General features: G+C 36.6%; 1 protein-coding gene across 1 annotated transcript in view; it reads left to right on the plus strand.

Moving 5' to 3' along the window:
- The window catches only part of RXYLT1 (ribitol xylosyltransferase 1), a 37,688-nt gene extending 17,036 nt beyond the window's left edge, over positions 1 to 20,652 (plus strand). Inside the window, exons 4-6 of the mRNA XM_056798394.1 lie at positions 16,366 to 16,680; positions 17,762 to 17,932; positions 20,028 to 20,652. Coding sequence (XP_056654372.1) covers positions 16,366 to 16,680; positions 17,762 to 17,932; positions 20,028 to 20,448 — 907 coding nt within the window. The 3' untranslated portion in view covers positions 20,449 to 20,652. The remainder of the gene's footprint in view (positions 1 to 16,365; positions 16,681 to 17,761; positions 17,933 to 20,027) is intronic.
- Positions 20,653 to 21,235: the final 583 nt, after the last annotated feature.

The raw sequence follows: 21,235 nt of genomic DNA on the forward strand, positions 1-21,235 counted from the left end.
TCCACTAGATGTAAAGTGCATGAGGGAAGGGTTTATAGCCGAGTTATACTTTATATCTCCTCCAGTGCCTAGCATAGTGCTCTCTGTGTTTTACTTTTGAGTCTATTGAATGAATATTGAATACCTATATCTAATGCAGTCTTGTAGAACTAAAATTACATGACCTCTAAAATACGGATAATCAGGCTTTATATTTTTATACTGTTCTATCTAACCATATACGTCAGACTCATTTTTCTTTCTTGTGAACATCTTTTAAAAAAACACTCAATCTAGTAATACTTCAAACTGCTCAGTGAAGGTTGGCTGTCCTTTATTGTTAGATCTAGGAAATAATATGTATGGAGCAAATTTCAATCTCATAAATTCAAGAAAACAGAAGGAAAACTAGGTCACAGCATTTCAACATTATGAATTGGTTTTGAACAAAGAAATTTAAATTGTGTATATGCAAGGAACTTTGGGAACTGAGGATAAAAACCTTGAGGGAAAGGCTGGGGTGTTAAATTACTGGAGAAAAGTCAAAATGAAGGTATCACATTTCCAGTAGAAATAGACTTTTGACCATTGGGTTAGAAGCAAGTGTTACTAAGATGGACACCAAAAGCTTATGGAAAAGAACAAATTAACCTTTCAATTCACTTAACAAATATGCATTGATTGCCTACTATGTATAATCATGTTAAGTGCTAGGAACACATAGATAACAATAAATGTGTTCTTTTTCCATGTGAACAGAGAAGTAAATACAGGAAAGAACTCTTAACAACTGTGAACAAAAGGAAAATTTTCAGAGGTAGCACCAAAACTGAGCCTTCAAGAAGGAAGGTAGTGGGGGCAGCTGGGTAACTCAGTGGATTGAGAACCAGGCCTAGGGACAGGAGGTTCTAGGTTCAAATCTGACCTCAGACACGTCCCAGCTGTGTGACCCTGGGCAAGTCACTTGACCCCCATTGCCTAGCCCTTACCACTCTTTTGCCTTGGAGCCAATACACAGTATTGACTCCAAGATGGAAGGTAAGAGTTTAAAAAAAAAAGAAGAAGAAGAAGGAAGGTAGTGATTCTAAAACAGGAGAGTATAGTCTTGGCAGAGGGGACAGGCAACCTATGCAGAGACACAAAGGCAGGAAGCAGGGAACATCTAGTGGTTCATTTGGGTAGGAAAGTTTGAGTAATATATGTCTCAAAGAGTACATGGGAGCCAGATAGCAGAACAGTTCAAATGCCAGACTAAAGATTTTGTGTTTCATCCTAGAAACAATAAGGAACCAATGAAAATTTTTGATGAGGGAAGTGAAATGTTCACACCTGTGTTTTGGTTTTATAGAGATAAATTAATGGAGAATGAAATTAGAAAGACAAGTCAGAAAGATATTGCAAAAGGTCCAGGATTGTATAAGTGGAAATTTTGTATCTTTGAACTATGTTCCCCAGAATTCCTTTGGTATCTCCCAGAATTTCTCTCCTCTCTCCAGCACGATGCATGGTCAAGTTTTGTGTGTATATATACACACACACACACAATATATGCAAAACAATATATTGGCTGTAACTCTGCCTCTCAGGCTCTTCTCTCACTACCACGGCCGAGTTAGCTCCCTTTTTACTCTAGCTTTTTAAATTTTAGTTATTATTAATAAATCTTATTAAATATAATACTTGGAGTATTTTGGATATTAATTTCTAACCTGAAGGACGAAAGTGATGAGTGCCCTCCCAAACCAGCTTGGGATTAAAAACAAGAATCCTACCTTATGTTGTCCATAAGAAACACACTTGAGGCAGGTAGACATACACAGGGTGAAGATAAGAGGGTGGAGCAGAATTTACTGGGCTGCAACCGAGACCAAGAAGGCAAGCATAGCAATTATGATCTCAGACAAAGCTAAAGCAAAAATAGATCTCATTAAAAGAGATAAGGAAGGTAATTACATTTTGATGAAAGGCAGTATAAGTAATGAAGAAATAGCAATACTCAACTTATGCTCATCAAATGGTTCAACATTCAGATTTCTTAAAGGAGAAACTAAAGGAGCTTAAGGAGGAAATAGTAAAACCATACTATTGGGGGACCTTAACCTTCCTCCATTAGAACTAGATCAATTGAACCAAAAAATAAATAAGAAGGGAAGTGAATGAAATGTTAGAAAAATTAGAGCTAATGGAGATGTGGAGAAAAATAAATAGGGATAAGAAGGAATTGGATATGGGGATTGGATAACCATATGGATGGATTTAAAGTAAAGACTAGAATCAATAAATGAAAAAAGCTACCAAGTTTATAAGCAAGGTTTTTCCACATCATTTGAAAAAAACATGAGACAATAGCTGTTTTAGAAAAAAATACAAACAATAGGTTTAAGGAAAACATTTTGTATCTAATTGGATCTTTGACATTTCAAGGGTTATAGGCATAAATTACCATAACTAAGGATTTCTTCAGAAATTATATAATAAAAGAACTTTCTATTTTTTTGTTATCTGATTTATCTAATTTATCTATGCTTCTGAATAATTAGCTATGCCTTCCTTAAATCATAAATGCTGATTTTAAAAGAATAGGTACAATGATAACATACAAACTTTGCCCCAGATAAGAAATGAAAAAACTGCATCCACTTCTTATTGAAGACTAGATGTGGAATATACTGCATGGCCTCAGAATGCATTATATGTCATATTTGGTTTTCCTTAACTTTTGTTTCCTATTTATGTTTTGTTTTCATCTTTGTTAAGGGAAGATTTTAAACTAGCAGGGAGGAGGAACATATTTTGAAATGAATATAATGTTAAAGGGACAGGTATCAATAGCAATTTAAAAATAACAAAGTATAGGGACTGAAAAGAGTGACCCAAAGTATAGAATATTATAATATAAGATATATAAATAAATTGAAAAAATTGAAAAGTAGTAATTAAGTCAAGTGAAATGAAATCATTGATAAAGAGAACAAGGAAGTACAAAAATGAACAAAGTAACTCAATATCTTTATAGGTAGAGACCTAGCATGACAACCCTTGAAACAAATAAAAAAGATGTAAAGGCCCTCAGCCCTGCTATTCAGTAGTGGTCGTAGAAGAATGGCAGAAAGGAAGTAGAACACCTCTCTGCTTAAACCATTAGTACTATTAGCTTTTTTTGTTCAGCGACCCACAAATCATCCTACTCTTGGAAAAACTGAGCCTCATCAGTATTGGCATTCTTATGATGAATAAAATGAGAAGACAAAACAAAGTTACATAAAAATGCAAAGATGATTCATGAAGTCTCCTTAGGGAGGTAAACATGTTGTGTTCCAAATCACATCAGCATCATTCCCAAATCTTTCCACTTTGACTTCATTCTTGGAGAAAGCCTCTCCAAAATGCTAACTCAACTCTGTGCTCTTAGTTCCCTCCTGGGATTTTCCCCCTTTGACCATCCTTCTCTACCTAATTTTTAATCTATCCTTATCCACCAGCTCCTTTCCTACTGCTTATACACATGCCCAGTTCATACCCCTCACCTTAAAAACCCTCACTTGATCCAACTATCCCTTTAAGCTACTATCTTATCACAATTCTCCCTTTCACAGCCAAAATCCAAAATTCCAAAAGGAAAATCTTTCTATACTATTGCTAGCGCTTTCTTATCTTCTATTCATTTCACAATCCCTTGTCCTGTTCTCCACCTCCTTACTCACCTAAATCTTCTTCCTACAAGTTACTAGTGACATACCAATTGCAAATCTGATGGTCTTTTTTTCAATACTTATCCATCTTAACCTCTTTGCAAAATTTTACACTGTTGATTATCCCCTCCTTCAGGATATTTGCTTCCTGGGTTAGGTTTGGTTTTTCCCCAAAAAAACTATTCTATATTTTTTTCAAATGGCCTGAAAAAACAATTTTAACATTCATTTTATGACATTTTGCAATTAAATTCTTTCCCTCCAATCCCCTTTCCCCTCCCTGAGGAGGCAAGCAATACGATAAAGGTTGTACATGTGCTATCATGCATTACATATTTCCATATTTGTCATGTTATGAAAGAAGACACATATCACACATACAAGAATATACTCATGAAGGAAATAAAGAATGGCATTCTTCCATCTGTATTCACACTCCATTAGTTCCTTTTATGTCAGTGGATAACATTTTCCATCATGGAGTGGTCTTGGATCCTTGCATTGCTGATAGTAATCATTTACAGTAGATCATCATACAATATTGATGTTACTGTATACATTGTTCTCCTGGTTCTACTCCTTCACATACAAGTATTTCCAGGTTTTTCTGAAATCATCTTGTGTGTCATTTCTTATGGCACAATATTATTACAATCATATATCATAAGCTATTTGGCCATTACCCAAATGATGGACATCACTTTAGTTTCCAATTCTTTGCTACCACAGAAAAAGCTGGAATCAATATTTTTATTCAAATAGGCCTTTTTTTTTTCCTTTTCTTTGATCTCTTTGGGATACAAACCTAATAGTATTTCTGAATCAAAAGGGATGCACTAAGTGCAGTTTTATGACCTATTTTACATAGTTTCAAATTACTCTCCAGAATGGTTGTATCAATTCACAGCTCCATCAGCAGTATATTATCATCCTTATTTTCCTATGTCCCCTCCAACATTTATTATTTTCCTTTTTGGTCATATTAGCCAATCCAATAGATGTGAGGTAGTACCTCAGAATTGTTTTAATTGCATTTCTCTAATCAGTAGTGTTTTGGAAGGTTTTTTTTTTTTATATGACTAGAGATAGTTTTAATTTCTTCATCTGAGAACGACCTGTTAATATCCTTTATCAATTAGAGAATGACTTCTTTTCTTTTAAATTTACTCAGTTCTCCATATTTCTGAGAAATGAGGCCTTTGTCAGAGACATTTGCTATAAAAATTTTCCCCAGTTTTTTGTTTCTCTTCTAATCTTAGTTATATTGGTTTTTTGTTTCTGTTTTTGTTTTTGATTAAACCCTTACCTTCCATCTTGGAGTCACTACTGTACATTGGTTCCAAGGCAGAAGAGTGGTAAGACCTCCCGTCTCTGGGCCTGACTGTCAATCCACTGAGCTACCCAGATGCCCCAGTTACATTGGTTTTGCTAGTGCAAACCCTTTTTAGTTTAATGTAGTCAAAATTATCCATTTTATATCTTGTAATGGTCTCTCTATATCTTGTTTGTTCATAAATTCTTCCCTTATCCATAAATCTGAGAAGTAAATTATTCTATGCTCCCATAATTCATTTATGTTATCACCCTTTATTTCTAAATCATATACCATTTTTATTTTATCTTGGTATATGGCATGAGATATTGGTCTGTGCCTAGCTTCTGCCATATTGTTTTCCTCACAGTTTTTGTCAAATATTGAATTCTTCTCCAAAACGTTTGGGTCTTTGTGTTTATCAAACACTAGGTTACAATAGTAATATATTTCTTTGTGTTGAGTACCTAATCTATTCCATTGATCCACTACTCTATTTCCTAGCTATGCTTCTGATGCTTACTGTTTTATGATACATTATGAGATCTGGTACGGTTTCCTACATATCTTCTTTTTTCATTAATTCTCTTGATATTCTTGACCTTTTGTTCTTCCAGATTAATTTTATTTATTTTTTCTAATTCTATGAAATAATCATTTGGCAATTTGGTGTGGTATTGAATAGATAAATTAACTTAGGGTAGAATTGATATTTTTATTATATTAGTTCAACCTACTCATGAGTAATTAGTGTTTTTCCAGTTCTTTATATCTGACGTCTGAAGTGTTTTGTAATTGCATTCAGATAGTTACTGAGTTTGTTTTTGCAGGTAAAGCCCCAAGTATTTTATATTATCTACATTTATTTTAAATGGAATTTCTTTTTCTGTCTCTTGCTATTGGACTTTATTGGTAGAATTTTAAAATGCCTATGATTTATGTGGGTTTATTTTATAACCTCCAACTTTGCTAAAGTTGTTAATTGTTTCAATTAGTTTTTTTGGTAGATTCTCTAAATATCCCTTCATATTATATGCAAAGAGTGATAGCTTGATTTCCTTATTGTCTATTCTAATTCCTTCAAACTTATTTTTCTTCTCTTACTGCTCTAGCTAGCCTTTCTAGTATGATATTGAATAATAGAGGTAATAATGGGCATCCTTGCTTCACCCCTGATTTTAATGGGAAGGCTTCTAGCTATATCATTACAGGTAGTGCTTGCTAATGGTTTTAGATAAATGCTATTTATCATTTTAAGGAAAGCTCTAGTGTTTTTAGTAGGAATGGGGTTTCATTTTGACAAAAGCTTTCTCTGCATCTATTGAGGTAATCATATGGTTTGTTGGTTTTGTTGATGTGGTCAATTATGCTAATAATTTTCCTAATATTTTTCTCCTGGGTTTTTGTAATAACCCCTCGGTAATGATTCTCTTCCCGTCTGCCAGGAAAAAAATTCTTCTCTTTAGTTTAATACTAAACACAATATTCAAGAAAACACACAACAGACCTCAGCTTGTCTGAGGTCAGAATAGAACTCTTCCCTCTCAACTTCTCCTTTCAGCATAGTCTGATCGTTCTATCAGACTGCTAGAATGCATTTTATTCTGTGTTTTATAAGTCTATAAAAAGCTTGGGGGTGAGAGTCACCTCATGAGGAATAAAGAAAAAGCAGCTAGAGCACTCTCCTCTGCTTGTTTCACCAGTCAGAGCATTCTATCTAATAAAAGTTCTCATCAGTTGAGAAGGCTTGAAATAAAGCTAGTTCTGCAGATACTGAGGCTATCCGTGGAATGTGTCCCTCAATGCATATCTATTAAGCACCTACTACCTGCCAAGCACTATGCTAATTGCTCCCCACCAGGAATGGCATGAAGTAGATTTATAGAATGAGTTCTATTTGGTACTTTCCTCTACTTAAGGAAGTTCTATTTGATGAAATAAAGTCATATAACATATTAAACCTGCATCAGAGTCAGGACTCCTTTGGTTCAATTCTTAATTCTGAGATATGCTGGCTGGGTGAGTCTTCTCAATGCCCAAGCTCACTAAAATTAAGTGTTAGAGATGAGTAGACTCTAGTCTCAGTGTGGGGGGTTTCCCTAAAAACCTTTTAACTGCTACTAGATATTGAGGATAGTACCCTAAAAGCCATATATATGCTTTAGTATAGGTTACATCATAAAATTGGCTCATGTCAGATTCATTAGGAATAGGCCTAGGGTAAAAGATGTTAGTATAGAAACTACCCACAAATGCTACAGCTTGAAATCAGTCTATTCAGATGAGGGAACAGAGCTAAAAAATAGGAAAAGGTGGGATACAGGGGAAGGGGAACAGTAGAAGCAAAAGTATGGATCTTATCAACATTTCCTTTAAAAAAAACATTAACATTGTAATATAGTCGTTCCCAGAGAGGGACCCAGAAGAGCCAGAAGCCATTGTAACCCTTTGATCTGCTTCCTCCTTCCCAAGGAGATGGCAACTGAAGGCCACACCAGTTTACAAACTCATTTGTAAAACTGTAGAGGATCATGGCAGTTCATGGGTGGTATTGCAGTGTTGTGCTAATGGACAGAAATGACCCCAGAACCAGAAATAGCTGGGTTCAGATTCTACCTTGGACACATACTGGCTATGTGACCATGGACAGATTACCTCACTTCTCAGTGCTTTGGGAACCTAACTCTGTGATCAGAAGATGCAGGGAAGGTGTAGATCTGAACTGGTAGAGAGAATTTCTTCCCCTTTGTTTCCTGTGCCAGTCAAATCACTTCAATAGTGCCTGTCGCAACCCCATTGCAATTTAAAACAATAAAAAGGAAAGAAGATGAAAATACATATAAAGACAGTTCAGAGTGAGACATAACTAAATTCACTTTAGCCCAAGAGCATTCATAGAAAACAGTGGCAAGAAATCTTGCCACAAATCAAAGAAAATGAAATGATCTTTAATATTTTCATAACCTTTTTCATCAAAGTGGAATTGTTTTGAACTCGAAGGTCACTTTAAAAAAATAGAGAAGAAGAGTGGTTGGATCAGATCAAGTGAATAATCAGTGCAAATGGTGACATGATTTCTAGATTATTAACTGATCATTTTATATTGTATCATGGAGATTCCCAAAGGATAGGGAAAATGGACCAATATTATTTCTGCTGAAAAAAAACACTGAGTACTGGTGTGCATACTGATTTTCTCATCTTTATAAATCACTATTAAAATGTTTTATTTAAAGAATTGAAGTAATCCTTGAAAATATGAGAGGAGAATAGCGAGGCTTTTGCAAATGATTGTCTACTTCAAGCCCAATCTTTAGAGTCACACAATTGACTGGAATTGCAGAAAATATATTCTGCTATGTTAACTGATAACAAAAATCCAATTGACTCAGTAGGGCAGGATGCTATCTTGAAAGCACTTCAAAAAGGAGTCTCTCTGTCTTTGTTAAAATTGCATAAGATTCTGGGGCAACTAAGTAGCACAGTGGATAGAGCTCCAGGCCTGGAGCTGGGAATTCTGGTCTCAGACACTTCATAGCCATTTGACTTTGGGCAAGTCACTTATCTCCAATTGCCTAACCTTTATCTCTCTTCTTCTAAGACAGAAGGTAACAATTTTTTAAAAATGTTATAGAATTCCTGTGATATAATTTTAGGGGTATAGTTTTCTTTTCTTAGTTTATATTAAGCAGACATTGCCCTGGCCACCCTAGAACATATTTTCTAAAAGATAAAGCAACTTTGAGAAAACAAAGATTTAAAACATATTTAAAATATAAACTATTCCCATATTAGACTTAGATAATTTGCAGTTCTCTAGGTCTTTTTCACATGAACTATTGTTTGCTCACGCCTTTATCATCTTGTTGATATTTTGAAACATGATTTAAAACGAAATTTCATAGGGATCCACATAATTAAATCTGGCTCATCATTCTACATCATTAATCTTTGGGGATCTTTATTCTGCCATCCAGCTTGTTAGTTATCTCTTCCAGCTTCATGTCATTTGCAAATTTAATAAGCAAAAATTACATATCCAAGTTTCCTAATGGAGACCCAAAAATTAAACTAGGGAGAGCCCAGAGCATGAAATTGCCTAAAATTTTGGAATTGGAGAATTTAGTTCAGGGACTAGCAAGCTAGGCCACAGCATCAGGCCTGAGAAGCCAGGATGAAAAGAAAGCAGGAACCAAAAATGATACATTGGCCTAAAAAGTGGAAAGAATTTGGGGAGCTACGTTAATGTTAATTTTAGGATTAAAGTCTGAATATATTAATTAAAGGTCGCCAAGGATTTCACTTATGAAAATCCTGAATGAAACACTCAAGTCAGAATGGAGTTTTATGGTAATTTAATTACGAGAGTAAGAAATTATTAGAGGGAGAGAGAGAGGGGGAGAGAAGGGAAGAGGGAGAGAAGGAAGAGGTTAACTCAACCTCCTGGCAGAGCCAGAGGGAGTTTTAGGCCTTGGAGGGCCAAGGCAGGGAAGGGAGTCAGTCCTTCTCACTCACATTGACCGATCTGAAGGAAAGCTGTCTGCGGGCTTCCTCCCAGCTTGAGCTCCAGGATCGAACTGGCGCCTAGCCCTGTCCACAGGAAGTGAGCGAACTCCAGAGCTGTTCTCTACCTCACTTCCTGCGCCTCCCACGTGCCACTGGTGGCTCGAGCTTGGCTTAGGACAGCCCAGGGGGGCAGTTAGTTGTTTCTGATTTGTCATTAGCTAGCACATGCCCATGTAATGTGGGTGTGCACATTCTTGAGTGTTAGACCAAGCAAGATTGAGGAAGTTTAAAAATCACAGCTACCAGGTGCTAAGCTGTGAAATTCACCTGTGAGTCACATTTCACTTTTTCAGACCTTTCACATGAATTGATTTTAAATTTCAGGGGTTTTAGATAGTCTAGCTTTAAATTTAATTAGCTATAGCCAAAATGAATCATTTTTTACAAGTTTTGCAATTGCTGAATTGAAGATAGTTCAACTGAAAAACTGTGGGAAATTGGCTGGCCACTGATTGCCTTCCTGTGCAAATATAGCTATGTAGTTACTCAGATTCTTTATGTTGAAAAGTTCCCAGGACATTCTGACATTTGATTTTTTTTTTCACTGTTGTTAAAGTAATAGAGACAATATGAAATAATAAATAAGGAGCTGGCCGTGAAGCCAAGAAGATCTCAGTTTAAGCTCCCCTCTTACACATTCCACCTGGGTGATCAGGGGCAAATAATTTAATTTCTAAATGTTCTAAATCTAGACACCTCTCCAAGATGATAATTTGCAGAGAAGGTTCCAACCTAGCAGTTGGGAATTTCCTCACCCACAGAATCCCCTATACCAAAGAATCTCCAGACCCTATCCCAAAGTAACATTTTTTTCTTAAATTATTTTAAAAAATCTTTTAAAAACATCAATAATTGAGAATTTTAGTTTATTCTCAAAATGTCATCAGGTTTTTTATTTTGTCAATTTTTAAATTTCCTTTTATAAGTTTCCATTTTCTTATTCTGAATACTTTCTAAATTTAAATTTATTATGAGCTCTCTAAGATTACTTAAGGACATTTTGATAGCTACATCTTCCTTTTCCTATTCTTTAAACATCAATATTGTACTAATAACAAGAAAAAATAATTTTGATATTTCCCAAATTTATGATAAATGTATTTATGACACAAGGTCAAACTTGGCGTTTTCCAAACTTAATACTTCACCATATGCTTCTATGTCTCTGTCAATTGCACCAACAACCTTTCAGTCATCAAGGTACGATTGAAAAAATAGAGCCATCTTTGACTCTTCTTTTCAAATTGATTTTCTTCTATGTTGATGCTAACTAAAATCTCTACTGGCTTTAAAGACTTTTTGTTATCTTAATCCATCTTCTCTCTAGTCAACTTCATTTTCTACTTCTATATCTTTCTTATTAGGTTAGGTTCATTAATAATTCACATTCTCTTTGTTTACTTTCCTTTTTCTGGAACATCCTCCTTAATGCCTTATGCCCTGTCTAATTCTCATTGATTTCCCACTTATTGGAGCTACAACACAATGAAAACCATCATTTATCACTTAATTATATATGGTATATTAATTATATATCTGTTGATTTTTTAACTTTTGCTAGATTATCTGCCCTTTTAATTCAGGCACCATATCTTTTGTTTTTTTCAAAACCTGAATTTCACGAATTAGAAGAGAAAATGAGAATTTTACATAAAACCACAAATCACTGCAGCTTGCTTTAAAAAAATTATAAATTCAACATGTTATTTTCAAAGCTGTCCTGCTTGTTTAAGTTTCTGAACTTTCTTTTCTTTTGAGCACTTTTAAAATGTTTCTGTGACCCTCTTTTTAGTTCTTCTTATGTGGGGGAAACACTGTTACTACCCCTTTTCTCCATATCCCCATTTAAAAAACAGCACAAACAAATCTATTTTTGCCATGTCCAAGACATGTGTCCATTACCCTCATTTTCATGCTTGCATAAATCATAATTCTTAAGTCTTTCAGAGTTTTTTCTTTATTATATTACTGTGTAAATTGTTCTCCTGGTTCAACACACTTCACTCTGTTATCAGTTCATAAATTGTCTCATTTCGTATCCTCCATTATACCAGGAGCATAAATAAGGTCTCAGCAAATAGTTGTTGACTGCTGTAGTGTAACCCAGCTGGTTGTAACAGAACTTTGGAGTTATTTTCATTCTTTCTTAAACTTATTACATTGATTTCCAAAACTTCATTATTTCCATATACCCATTTTTTTACCCCAGATGTGAGTTTAATTTACTTTCCTGCCAGTTTTACTGGAAACATTTTGTAAATCAAATCCATTGTTCTGCCAGTTTTCCATGGTCATTTGGGAGGGGAAAAGGTTAAAAACTAGTGCAGTGATGGCAAACTTTTTAGAGACCACATGCTGTGCTGTGCCCCACTCCCCACTGAGTGCTGGGCATGTCCTGGCCACCCTTACCCCACACAGGGGAGGGAGGAAGCACTCCCATTGGGCTGCTGGGCAGAGGGATGGGGGAAGTGAGGATTGTCTTCCGTGAGTGTAGAGAAGGGGGAGGGGAGTGACAAGGGCTCTGCTCCCCTCTAACTCTACCACTTGTGAACTGTCCACCATACCCCCTGTGCACTCCCACTGGGCTGCTGGACAGAGGGGAGGGGGATGTGAAAAAATGTCATCAGGTGCCATGGAGAGAGGGAGGGGAGCAGCTCCCCAGAGTCCTTCTGCCTTTCTAATAACAAACTGGGGGGGGGGGGCACTTGCCCACAGAGAGTGCTCTACACACCATCTTTGGCATAATTTCCACAGGTTCACCATCACTGTACTAGTGCATTCATCAGGAATCAACACCAATAAAACATGAATCAATTCACTGTTTGTTACATAAATGTGAAAAACATCCTTCATGGTATATGTGTTCATGGGCAGATAAAGCTATCATGTTCTTCATGTAGCTTAAGAAACAAATGGTTTTTAATTTACTTTCTATGAATCCATTCTTCTTTCCTTTCTTATTTCATTCCAAAACTTAATGTTGCATATCTTTGTCTTATATAGTTAGAAGTTAAATTATTACAAAATTTTATTCTTAAAGACAGATGAAATAAAATTATTCTGCAAAATAACTTGGTTATTAAGCTATTAAGATATTAATCAGGTCAGTAATAATAAATGTTTTCAATGTTTCCAGCTATTTTTAGGCTCATAAATGTGCCATATTACTTTAAAACCCATTATTAATAATAATTTTATTAAGGTCTTCCTGTTTTCTCTTTGTTGCTTATATTAGATACTCTGTATAAGCAACCCATAACATGGTCCTGACTCTCTACTAGTTTTACACATTATGTATTATATAGGTACATAACGGGATACATATGATGCCTAATAGGTAGGCATGTTATGATATGCCAGTTTATAATAATTTATAATAATTGTTTTCATAAGCAAGCACTCAATTGAAAGGCAAAATAGAATGGTGATGAGATAACTGATCAGATAAGTGGAGATGTTCAAGTCCTATCTCAGATACATAATAATCTTGTGCCCAAGAGCAAGTGACAACCTTGAGACAGCTCTGAGACTGCTAGTTATCTAAGAGTTGCTGCTCCTCTTCATTGAAGGTAGCTCACCCCACCTCAAGTCCCAAAGTTAAGGAAACTATGGTAGATAGTCCCCAACTTGGGAATTGGTTATGTTTTTTAAAGTTTTCATATGTTATTTAGAATATATTTTCTATTAGAAATAGAAATTTTTGCTACTAGGGACCTAAGGCCAACTCACAAAACTTAGGTAACCCATCATGAGTTAAATTAAATTATTGTAAAACCCAACTTCTATCTCTTTGAGAAAATAGACTCTCATCAATTTCTTCCTACTGCCAAGAAGTTCTAGTGAGAACTTGCCCAGCCCTGAACCAATGGCTGTAGCATCTGGGGCATGGATTGTAGTAGGATAGGGACTGGAAAGGAGGGAGAAAACAGAACCTCATGCATAAAGAGGAGGATAAGGACTAAGGGATAGGAGAGGAGAGCTCAAAGTCCCTGCCACTATAAATTCCCAGGAATGCTGACCTAGGCTAATAAAACTTTTTAGCTGTCCCCTTTTTTTGTTCTTCAGGCCACAAGGAGTGCTACTCACCTATTTCCTTGTTCACTTCTCTCAGACTGGGGAGAAAAGGTCTTCTCCTGCGTTGTGGAAATGTCAAGAATTGCCTATTGTAGAATGCCCTTAGTTTTCTCATATTTGTAAGCAATCAGAAATAGTAAGTGAACTTTGTATCACATTTCTCTTTTTTTTCATCTTTAGGATTTTAAAATATCTGAGCTCAGGAAATATACAACTTCTTTTAAGATGGATCCAAGTGGTATTTAAAAATTATATATATATATATATATATATATATACATATATATAGCCTTAACTTATTGGGACCTAGAATACCTAGAATAGCCCCCTGCACATAGTAAGCACTTAATAAAGTTAATAAAATCATTAATTATATTTAAAGATCTTTAAGGGCAATCATTATCTATGGTTTTCCACAATCCAGTAAAAATGCTTGGAAACTGAAGTCACACAAGTTATGTATATTATATAGATGTGCAAAAATTCTAGGAGATTCTTAGCCTAAATTCAACTCCCTCTCCCAAAACTAAATTAAGTTAAATTGGTTTATGAGTAAATTCATAATTAGAATGTATGTGTAAGCCTAAAAGGCTGTCCCATAAAGCAGTTATTCCTATCAGGTCAATCATAATCAGCTCTTAATTTGAGAGCCAATAAGTGTACGTACATTCTCTCTCTGTCTCTGTCTGTCTCTTTGTCTCTGTGTCTGTCTCCCCCCCCCCCCTTCTCCTCTCCACCCACCCATACTCCATCAAGCTCTGAGAAAAGTGACTTGTAAAAAGGTGGGGAGATGGGTTTTTAAGGTCCCCAAGTCTCAGCGCTTTAAATGACCCTTTCAGTGGGGATACACAGAGCCTTCCCACAGTTCATCAATATTCCCTCTAGCCAGTAAGCCACTCTGTGACCATGCTTTGTCAGGCAGGTGCCATCTAGATAAAGCTCTGGGTTTGGAGGCAAGAAGATGTGACTTCAAATCCAGCCTCAGATACTTACTAACCATATGACTCTGGGCAAGTCACTTACCCTCTGTGTGCCTCAATTTCTTTAATTGTAAAATGGAGACAATAAGAGCATCTGCTTACCATGATTTTTGTGAAAATCAAATGAGATATGATTATAAAGTCCAAAGCACAGTGTAAGCATATAATAAGCCCTATATAAATTTGTCTCATATATCTCTTTCTGCATCTTAAGTTCATCACCTCTCTGCAAGAGGTGAGTGGTGTGTTTCATCTTCTGTCTTCAGAAACCAAATAGATATACCCTTAGTTTCCAATTTTAGGCTACTCTGAAAAGAGCTGTGCCCCTTTATGCCAGTTTTCCTACAGCTTCTTGAACATCTGTCACTTTCCTCTCTTCATTATCTGAATTGTGTGAAACAGAACTTCAAAGTTGCTTTAATTTGCATCTCTAATTATTAGTGATGAAGCATGTTTTCTGGTAGAATTATTGATAGCATAGATTTAATATACTTTGGAAGTTGATGTTTTTTAACTAAAGTATAAAACTCTATAATGTTTCTTTATATTTTTAACTTGTCTCTTTCTAGCAGGTCAAAATAGACTCCTGACTCTGTTAGATACTCTTTTAGCTATCCATCCCCTCCTTTTTGTCTTTTGCAACTTTGGAGACTGTTCCATTTCTGTGTTTATCCAAATCATTGATAATACATCAAGCAGCAAAGACCCAAGCACAGATCACTAAGACACTGAACAAGAGTTCTTCTCTGGCACATCAGTCCAACCACGCTAGTCTCCTTACTGTTCCTCCCACATCACGTTCTCTCTCCCATCTCTGTGCCTTTGCCCAGGCTGCACCCTTTTCCTGGAATATATTTCCTTGGAATCTCTCAGCTCCTTTGAAGTTTGCCTCAAATGCTACAATCTAAATGAGGCCCTTCCTGGGTTTCCCAGCATCTAGTGTCTTCCCCAACCTGAAAAAAAATTAATTTTGTATATGTACATCTCTCCTGTAGAACATCAGCTTCTTTTTACATAAACTGATGCAGAGTGAAGTGAGCAGACCAGGAGGGCATTGTATATAGTGATAGTTGATGACAACTGTGAGTGACCTGGGTATTCTCAGCAACACAGTGATCCAAGACAGTCCCAGATACTCATGCTGAAAAATGCCTCCTGCCCTCCAAGAAAAAATTAATGGAGTGTGAAAAATACTATATTTCATTTTCTTTCTTTTTCTTTTCATTTTTGAGATCTCTTCCATAAAATCACTGAAAAGGAAAGATGTCTTGCATAATTACTTTATCAAATTACTTATCATCTCAGGGAGGTTCAAAAGAAAGTAGAGAATTTGGAACTCAAAACTTTTTTTAAATGTTTAAAAAACTTTTCACATGTAGGAAAAATAAAATATTGTTTAAAAAATAAAAGGAAAAAGCGGGGGTGGAGAGAACATCAGCACCTTTTCATGTGTGTCATGATTATCCCTGTGCCTGAAATTGAGAAGGTGCCCAAAAACTGTTTATGAAGCTAGATGTGTTTACCTTTGCTTTTGATCTTAACACCTCATGTTCTGGATGCTGCTTTTGCTTGGCCTATGATTATTTGGCAGTATTCGACGGCTGTACCCCATCATTTAAAGTTTGGCTTCAAAAGAAAGTCTACCATACAATTATAGAAAATATTTACATGAAGAATTGGGTAAAATTTTAACAGGCTTTACAATGAAGATTAAATGTCTTCACATACCCAGATGTCTGGTTCCTTTGTTTTAATGTTACAGCTTCATCACTGGTCCAGCTCTCCACCCAGGATACTTCTCATCTGATGTAAAAAATGTGGTGCTTGTTTTAAATGGTAGAGAAGCAGCAAAGATCTCTTTTGCCACACAGTGGTTACTCTATACAAAAACTTTGGTAGACACTCAGAAACTCCAGCATGTTGCTGTTGTCTTACTTGGAAGTGAACAATGCAATAACAAATGGATCGATCCGTATCTGAAAAGAAATGGAGGCTTTGTGGAACTACTTTTTACAACATATGACAGCCCCCGGATTAATGAAGAAGATGTTTTCCAATGGCCATTAGGAGTAGCCACGTAAGTATAAACTCTAGGAATCACATTTTCTTTCAGAATTTTAATTCTTTAATTTCTTTGCCATTATAAAGAAAATTATGGAATCAACTTTGCTTAAAGATTTTTCAAGATAGAAAAATCAGTTCTATGCCTGAGTTTGCTAGATATGAGTATAATTTACAGAAGCGAGTTGATAAATTGATTTAGCTGTCCAATTCTCATACTTCTATAACTAAGATATAGAATTCAGTGTTTTAAAAATTCTTTTTGGTGAAACATTTTAATTCCCCATAGGATATTCAGTTCCATGACTATGTTACTGTCCGGCTCAGAATTTTTCATTGGCTCCCTAATAAGGAGCCTATATAGATTAAAATGCAGGCCCAATTCCCAACCCCTGCTGCCACCAGGTGAAATTTTTCTTAAGCCCTTTCTCTGGGTCACTTTGTACTTACCACTTTTTTATCTTATTTCTTACTTATTTGTGTACATGCCTTATTGACACACCTGGTCTATAAGATTTTTTTTAACCCCTCACCTTCCATCTAAGAATCAATACTGTGTATGGTTCCAAGTCAGAAGAGTGGTAAGGGCTAGGCAATGGGGGTTAAGTGACTTGCCCAGGGTCACACAGCTGGGAAGTGTCTGAGGCCAGATTGGAACCCAGGACCTCCCGTCTCTAGGCCTGGCTCATCTATCCACAGAGTCAACTAGCTATTCCCCTCAATGATGGCCTTTTAAATTCCCATCATCTCTGTGGAATATTGTAACCTAAAAGGGAGTCCTCACACACAAAAGTTTAGGAGCATCTGACCTAAGTCTCTTGGCCAGCCAACATGCAAGGACCATGCACCAGTCATTGTTGGGAAGCTCTGAAGGCAGCAAATGTAGATTAGTGATGGGAGGCAAACAAGGGGAATAGAGGTGCCCCTTGGGCAGATGACTGTCTATCCAAAACAAGGTGAAAGAAGTCAGTGTCGTTGGTGTATGTCAGCATAGGGGAGTCAGTGGTGAAAGATGATGTTAGCACCACCCCTGCCTCGGTGCTGAAATGCAGACTGGTGTGAAAAACCATCACTAACGTGCATGTTTCTTCTTATAGATACAGGAACTTCCCTGTGGTGGAACCTAGCTGGTCACTGTTGCACGACGAGAGACCGTTCTTGTGTAATTTCTTAGGAACCATTTACAAAAATTCATCCCGGGAGATTCTAATGGACATTTTGAAGCATGATAAAAACAATAAATTGTGCTGGGTTACAGCCAGAGAAGAGTAAGTTTCTTTCTTTTTGCATTTTCTCTTGGTTTACTAAAGTCAGGCAGAAGACCTCGTTGGCATCATTGCTGCCCTTTCAGGGTTGTTTATCTGCACGAAGTCTGGTTGTGTCTGAAGCCGTTAGGGGCGTCTTACAGGCAGAAGGCAGGGCTGTAAGGGGCAGAAGTTCCCGCAGGGTGACCTTAGCGTGATACTGGAAGTCAAAGGCAAATGTCAATTGCCAGCGCTTTCCTTTGGCATTTGCTAAGTTAGTCTGATGCCCTTGAGAAGTGGTGAATGCCAGGAAGATGTAGCATTCATTCATCTCAGCAGCATGAATTGGGCTGTTTTGGGACTGTGCAGCTGCCATCACAGCTTGTTAAAAGGGAAGGTGAGTGAACCCCTGGGACGATGGATTAAAGGTAGGTCAGTCTGGGTTGCTGATCTAACTCCCCAAGGGTCAGCTGATGGCTGCCCTCTGACCCTCTCAAGTAAGATGATGGCACAAGTAAAGCAGAGGTCTGTACCAGATTGGGGAACACCCCAGGAATGGAGAATGATGGGTAATTAGGAAGTTCTGCAAAAACCTGATCTTCCCGGGAAACCCTCTGGTAGAAAAAACCATTGCTGTAGGAAGACTGATGGTGGCCGAATCAGGACTTGGCTTTACCTGATTCTCTTAGAGATCGACCTCCCAGACAACACCTGCAACCCCCAAGCTTCTTTAAAGATCTGACTGCTACTGAATAAGCAAACACTATTTCTTTGGGATAGGATAACTGTGATGGGGTTAGGGAAGTGGTCAAACAGATGATGATGATGAGTCCTGGAAGCTTTCTCTGTCTCCTTGAGTCCCCTAGGCTGGCTGTGCTAAACTAATGTTAAAGTAACAACAAATGTCTTTAGGTATAGCTGACCCAGAGGGAGATGTTTCTGTCTTCAGGACCGACTCAGCCCCACCTCCAGGGAAACCCTCCCAGGCAGTTGAATGTTCAGTCAGTCCACACAGGTCTTGAGATGGCAGAGATCAGGATCAGTTCATAGACAATATGGGCATTGGGTTCAATTGAGAAATCCTCAGGACAGTGGTGGGTTTCAAATCCTGAGATGAGGAAAGGGGCTGTTTTCAGTCTAGTGTTCAGAACCGAACCTCCCTTCCACTAGCTCACTTCCCAACATCCTCTCTCTCCAGTCTTCCAACTGCCCTGCCTGTCCCTCTTGCTTCTCCATCATTCCATTTCACCTCTGTGTAAAATCTTCCTCATCAAGCCTCAGTGATCTCAGTGCCACCAATACCTTGTGATCGGGAAGAGAAGGATGGGAGTGCTCAGCAAACATGGAGCAACAACCCAGAAAACTGATAGAGGAAATTTCTGTTTGCTTCGCTTAACACATCAGAAGGATCAAAGAAATGCCATTATAATGATCCTCAGAATTTGGACCATCTCATATTTTTTTGCATGGCAGTCAATGAATAAATATTTTAAGGGCAAAAAACCCAGGCTTTTCTATGAATATCAATGGAAGACTCATCTAAAATATTTTAATCATTTTTTAAAAATGTGTTTTTGTAAGAACTTGGAAATTGCATTCTTTGATTTTCTTCTTTATTTTAAAAAATCCTTCAGTAAAAGTAAGCTAAACATTTTTATTATTGTCCTCTTGATAATAGCCCCCCAGAAAGGTTTTATTTAAATTATTCTAGTAGATACTTTGTTCCAAAGCATTGAAGTCTATTCTCAGTTCAGTTTTTAAAGTTAATTCAGTGTTTTATATTGAGAGTACAGAATTCTCTAAGTCAGTTCAGAGAGAAAAACAGGAAAAACATATGTAAATATTATTCATAAAAGTCTTTAGGAAACTACTGGATAAAAAAATTGGTAATTGTAACACCTCAGTAGTAGTCCCAAAATGTTGTTTATTTATTGTGAACTTGAACATCAACAAGTTTTATAATGCATTTATTTCATTCTTTTTAAATAAGATTTTCATTTTCTGATTCACCTACATATTCTTTTTTAGCCATTTCTAGTTCTTGATATTCGAATATAATTTTTAACTGGAAAAGAATTAGTATGGAATGGGAATTCACATTCACTTTCTTCTTTTCTAGATGGAAGCCTCAAGAAACCAATGAAAGTTTAAAGAACTATCAAGACGCTTTACTTCAGAGTGATCTCACATTGTGCCCCATAGGAGTAAACACGGAATGCTACCGAATTTATGAGGCTTGTTCCTATGGCTCCATTCCTGTTGTAGAAGATGTAATGACACCAGGCGATTGTGGGAAGACAGCCGCATCTCCTAGCACTCCACTGAAGCTACTTAAGAATATGGGGGCCCCCTTTATCTTCATTAAAGACTGGAAAGAACTTCCTGCCATTTTAGAAAAAGAAAAAAATATGAACTTACAAGAAAAGATTCAAAGACGAAAAACACTACTTGGGTGGTATCAAAACTTCAAAGGTCAACTCAGAGAGAAATTTATTAAAATTCTAGAACGCTCCTTTTTAATGAATAAAAGAAGAGGTTAATTGTTCATTTGAACTCAAGAGTTCAGATGTGATTGAAAATGTGCTTTTCAAAACTTTTTGTGTATGTATATATTTTTAATGAAAAATGTATGTTTTGTGGTTTATAGTTATTAGACTCCTAAGCATTGGTGTGCAGTGTTTGCTGTGAGCCTTCTTGTGTCTTCAAGCAGGAAACAGAATTAAATATTTTCTCTGAAAATCTAACCTGTCTCACCCTTTCTGCCCATTTTATAAAATTTGGTGGCTCTTCCCCCTAGCTTTATTTACTGTGTTTTAAAACAGACACACCTAAGTGAATATATGTGTATAAATATATGTAGAGAGTACTTCTTTTAAAACCCTTACCTTTTGTCTTATAATCAGTACTGTATATTGGTTCCAAGGCAGGTGAGTGGTAAGGGCTAGACAATGAGCATTAAGTGACTTGCCCAGGATCACCCAACTAGGAGGTGTCTAAGACCAGATGTGACCTCCTGTCTCTAGGTCTGTCTCTGTATCCATTGAGTCACCTAGCCATCCCCGAGAAAGTACATGTTAAATTCTGTAGTTCACTCCTCTTGTCTTCAAAAAGGAAAAAGAATTAAATCTTTTCTCAGAAATTCTAACTTCTCACCTCATTTGTTCATGTCTCAAAATTCTATAGTTTTTATCCTTGAGGCTGTTCTGTCTGACCTTTTGGATTGACATATAAATGTATATTGATTTATGTACCTTGTTCTTCCCCATCTTCAAAGAAGAAATGGAATTAAGTTTTCCCTTGAAAATTTTAAGCTCTTCTCACACCGTG

This window comes from Monodelphis domestica, chromosome 5 (assembly GCF_027887165.1).
Source record: "Monodelphis domestica isolate mMonDom1 chromosome 5, mMonDom1.pri, whole genome shotgun sequence".
Classification (NCBI taxonomy): Eukaryota; Metazoa; Chordata; class Mammalia; order Didelphimorphia; family Didelphidae; genus Monodelphis; species Monodelphis domestica.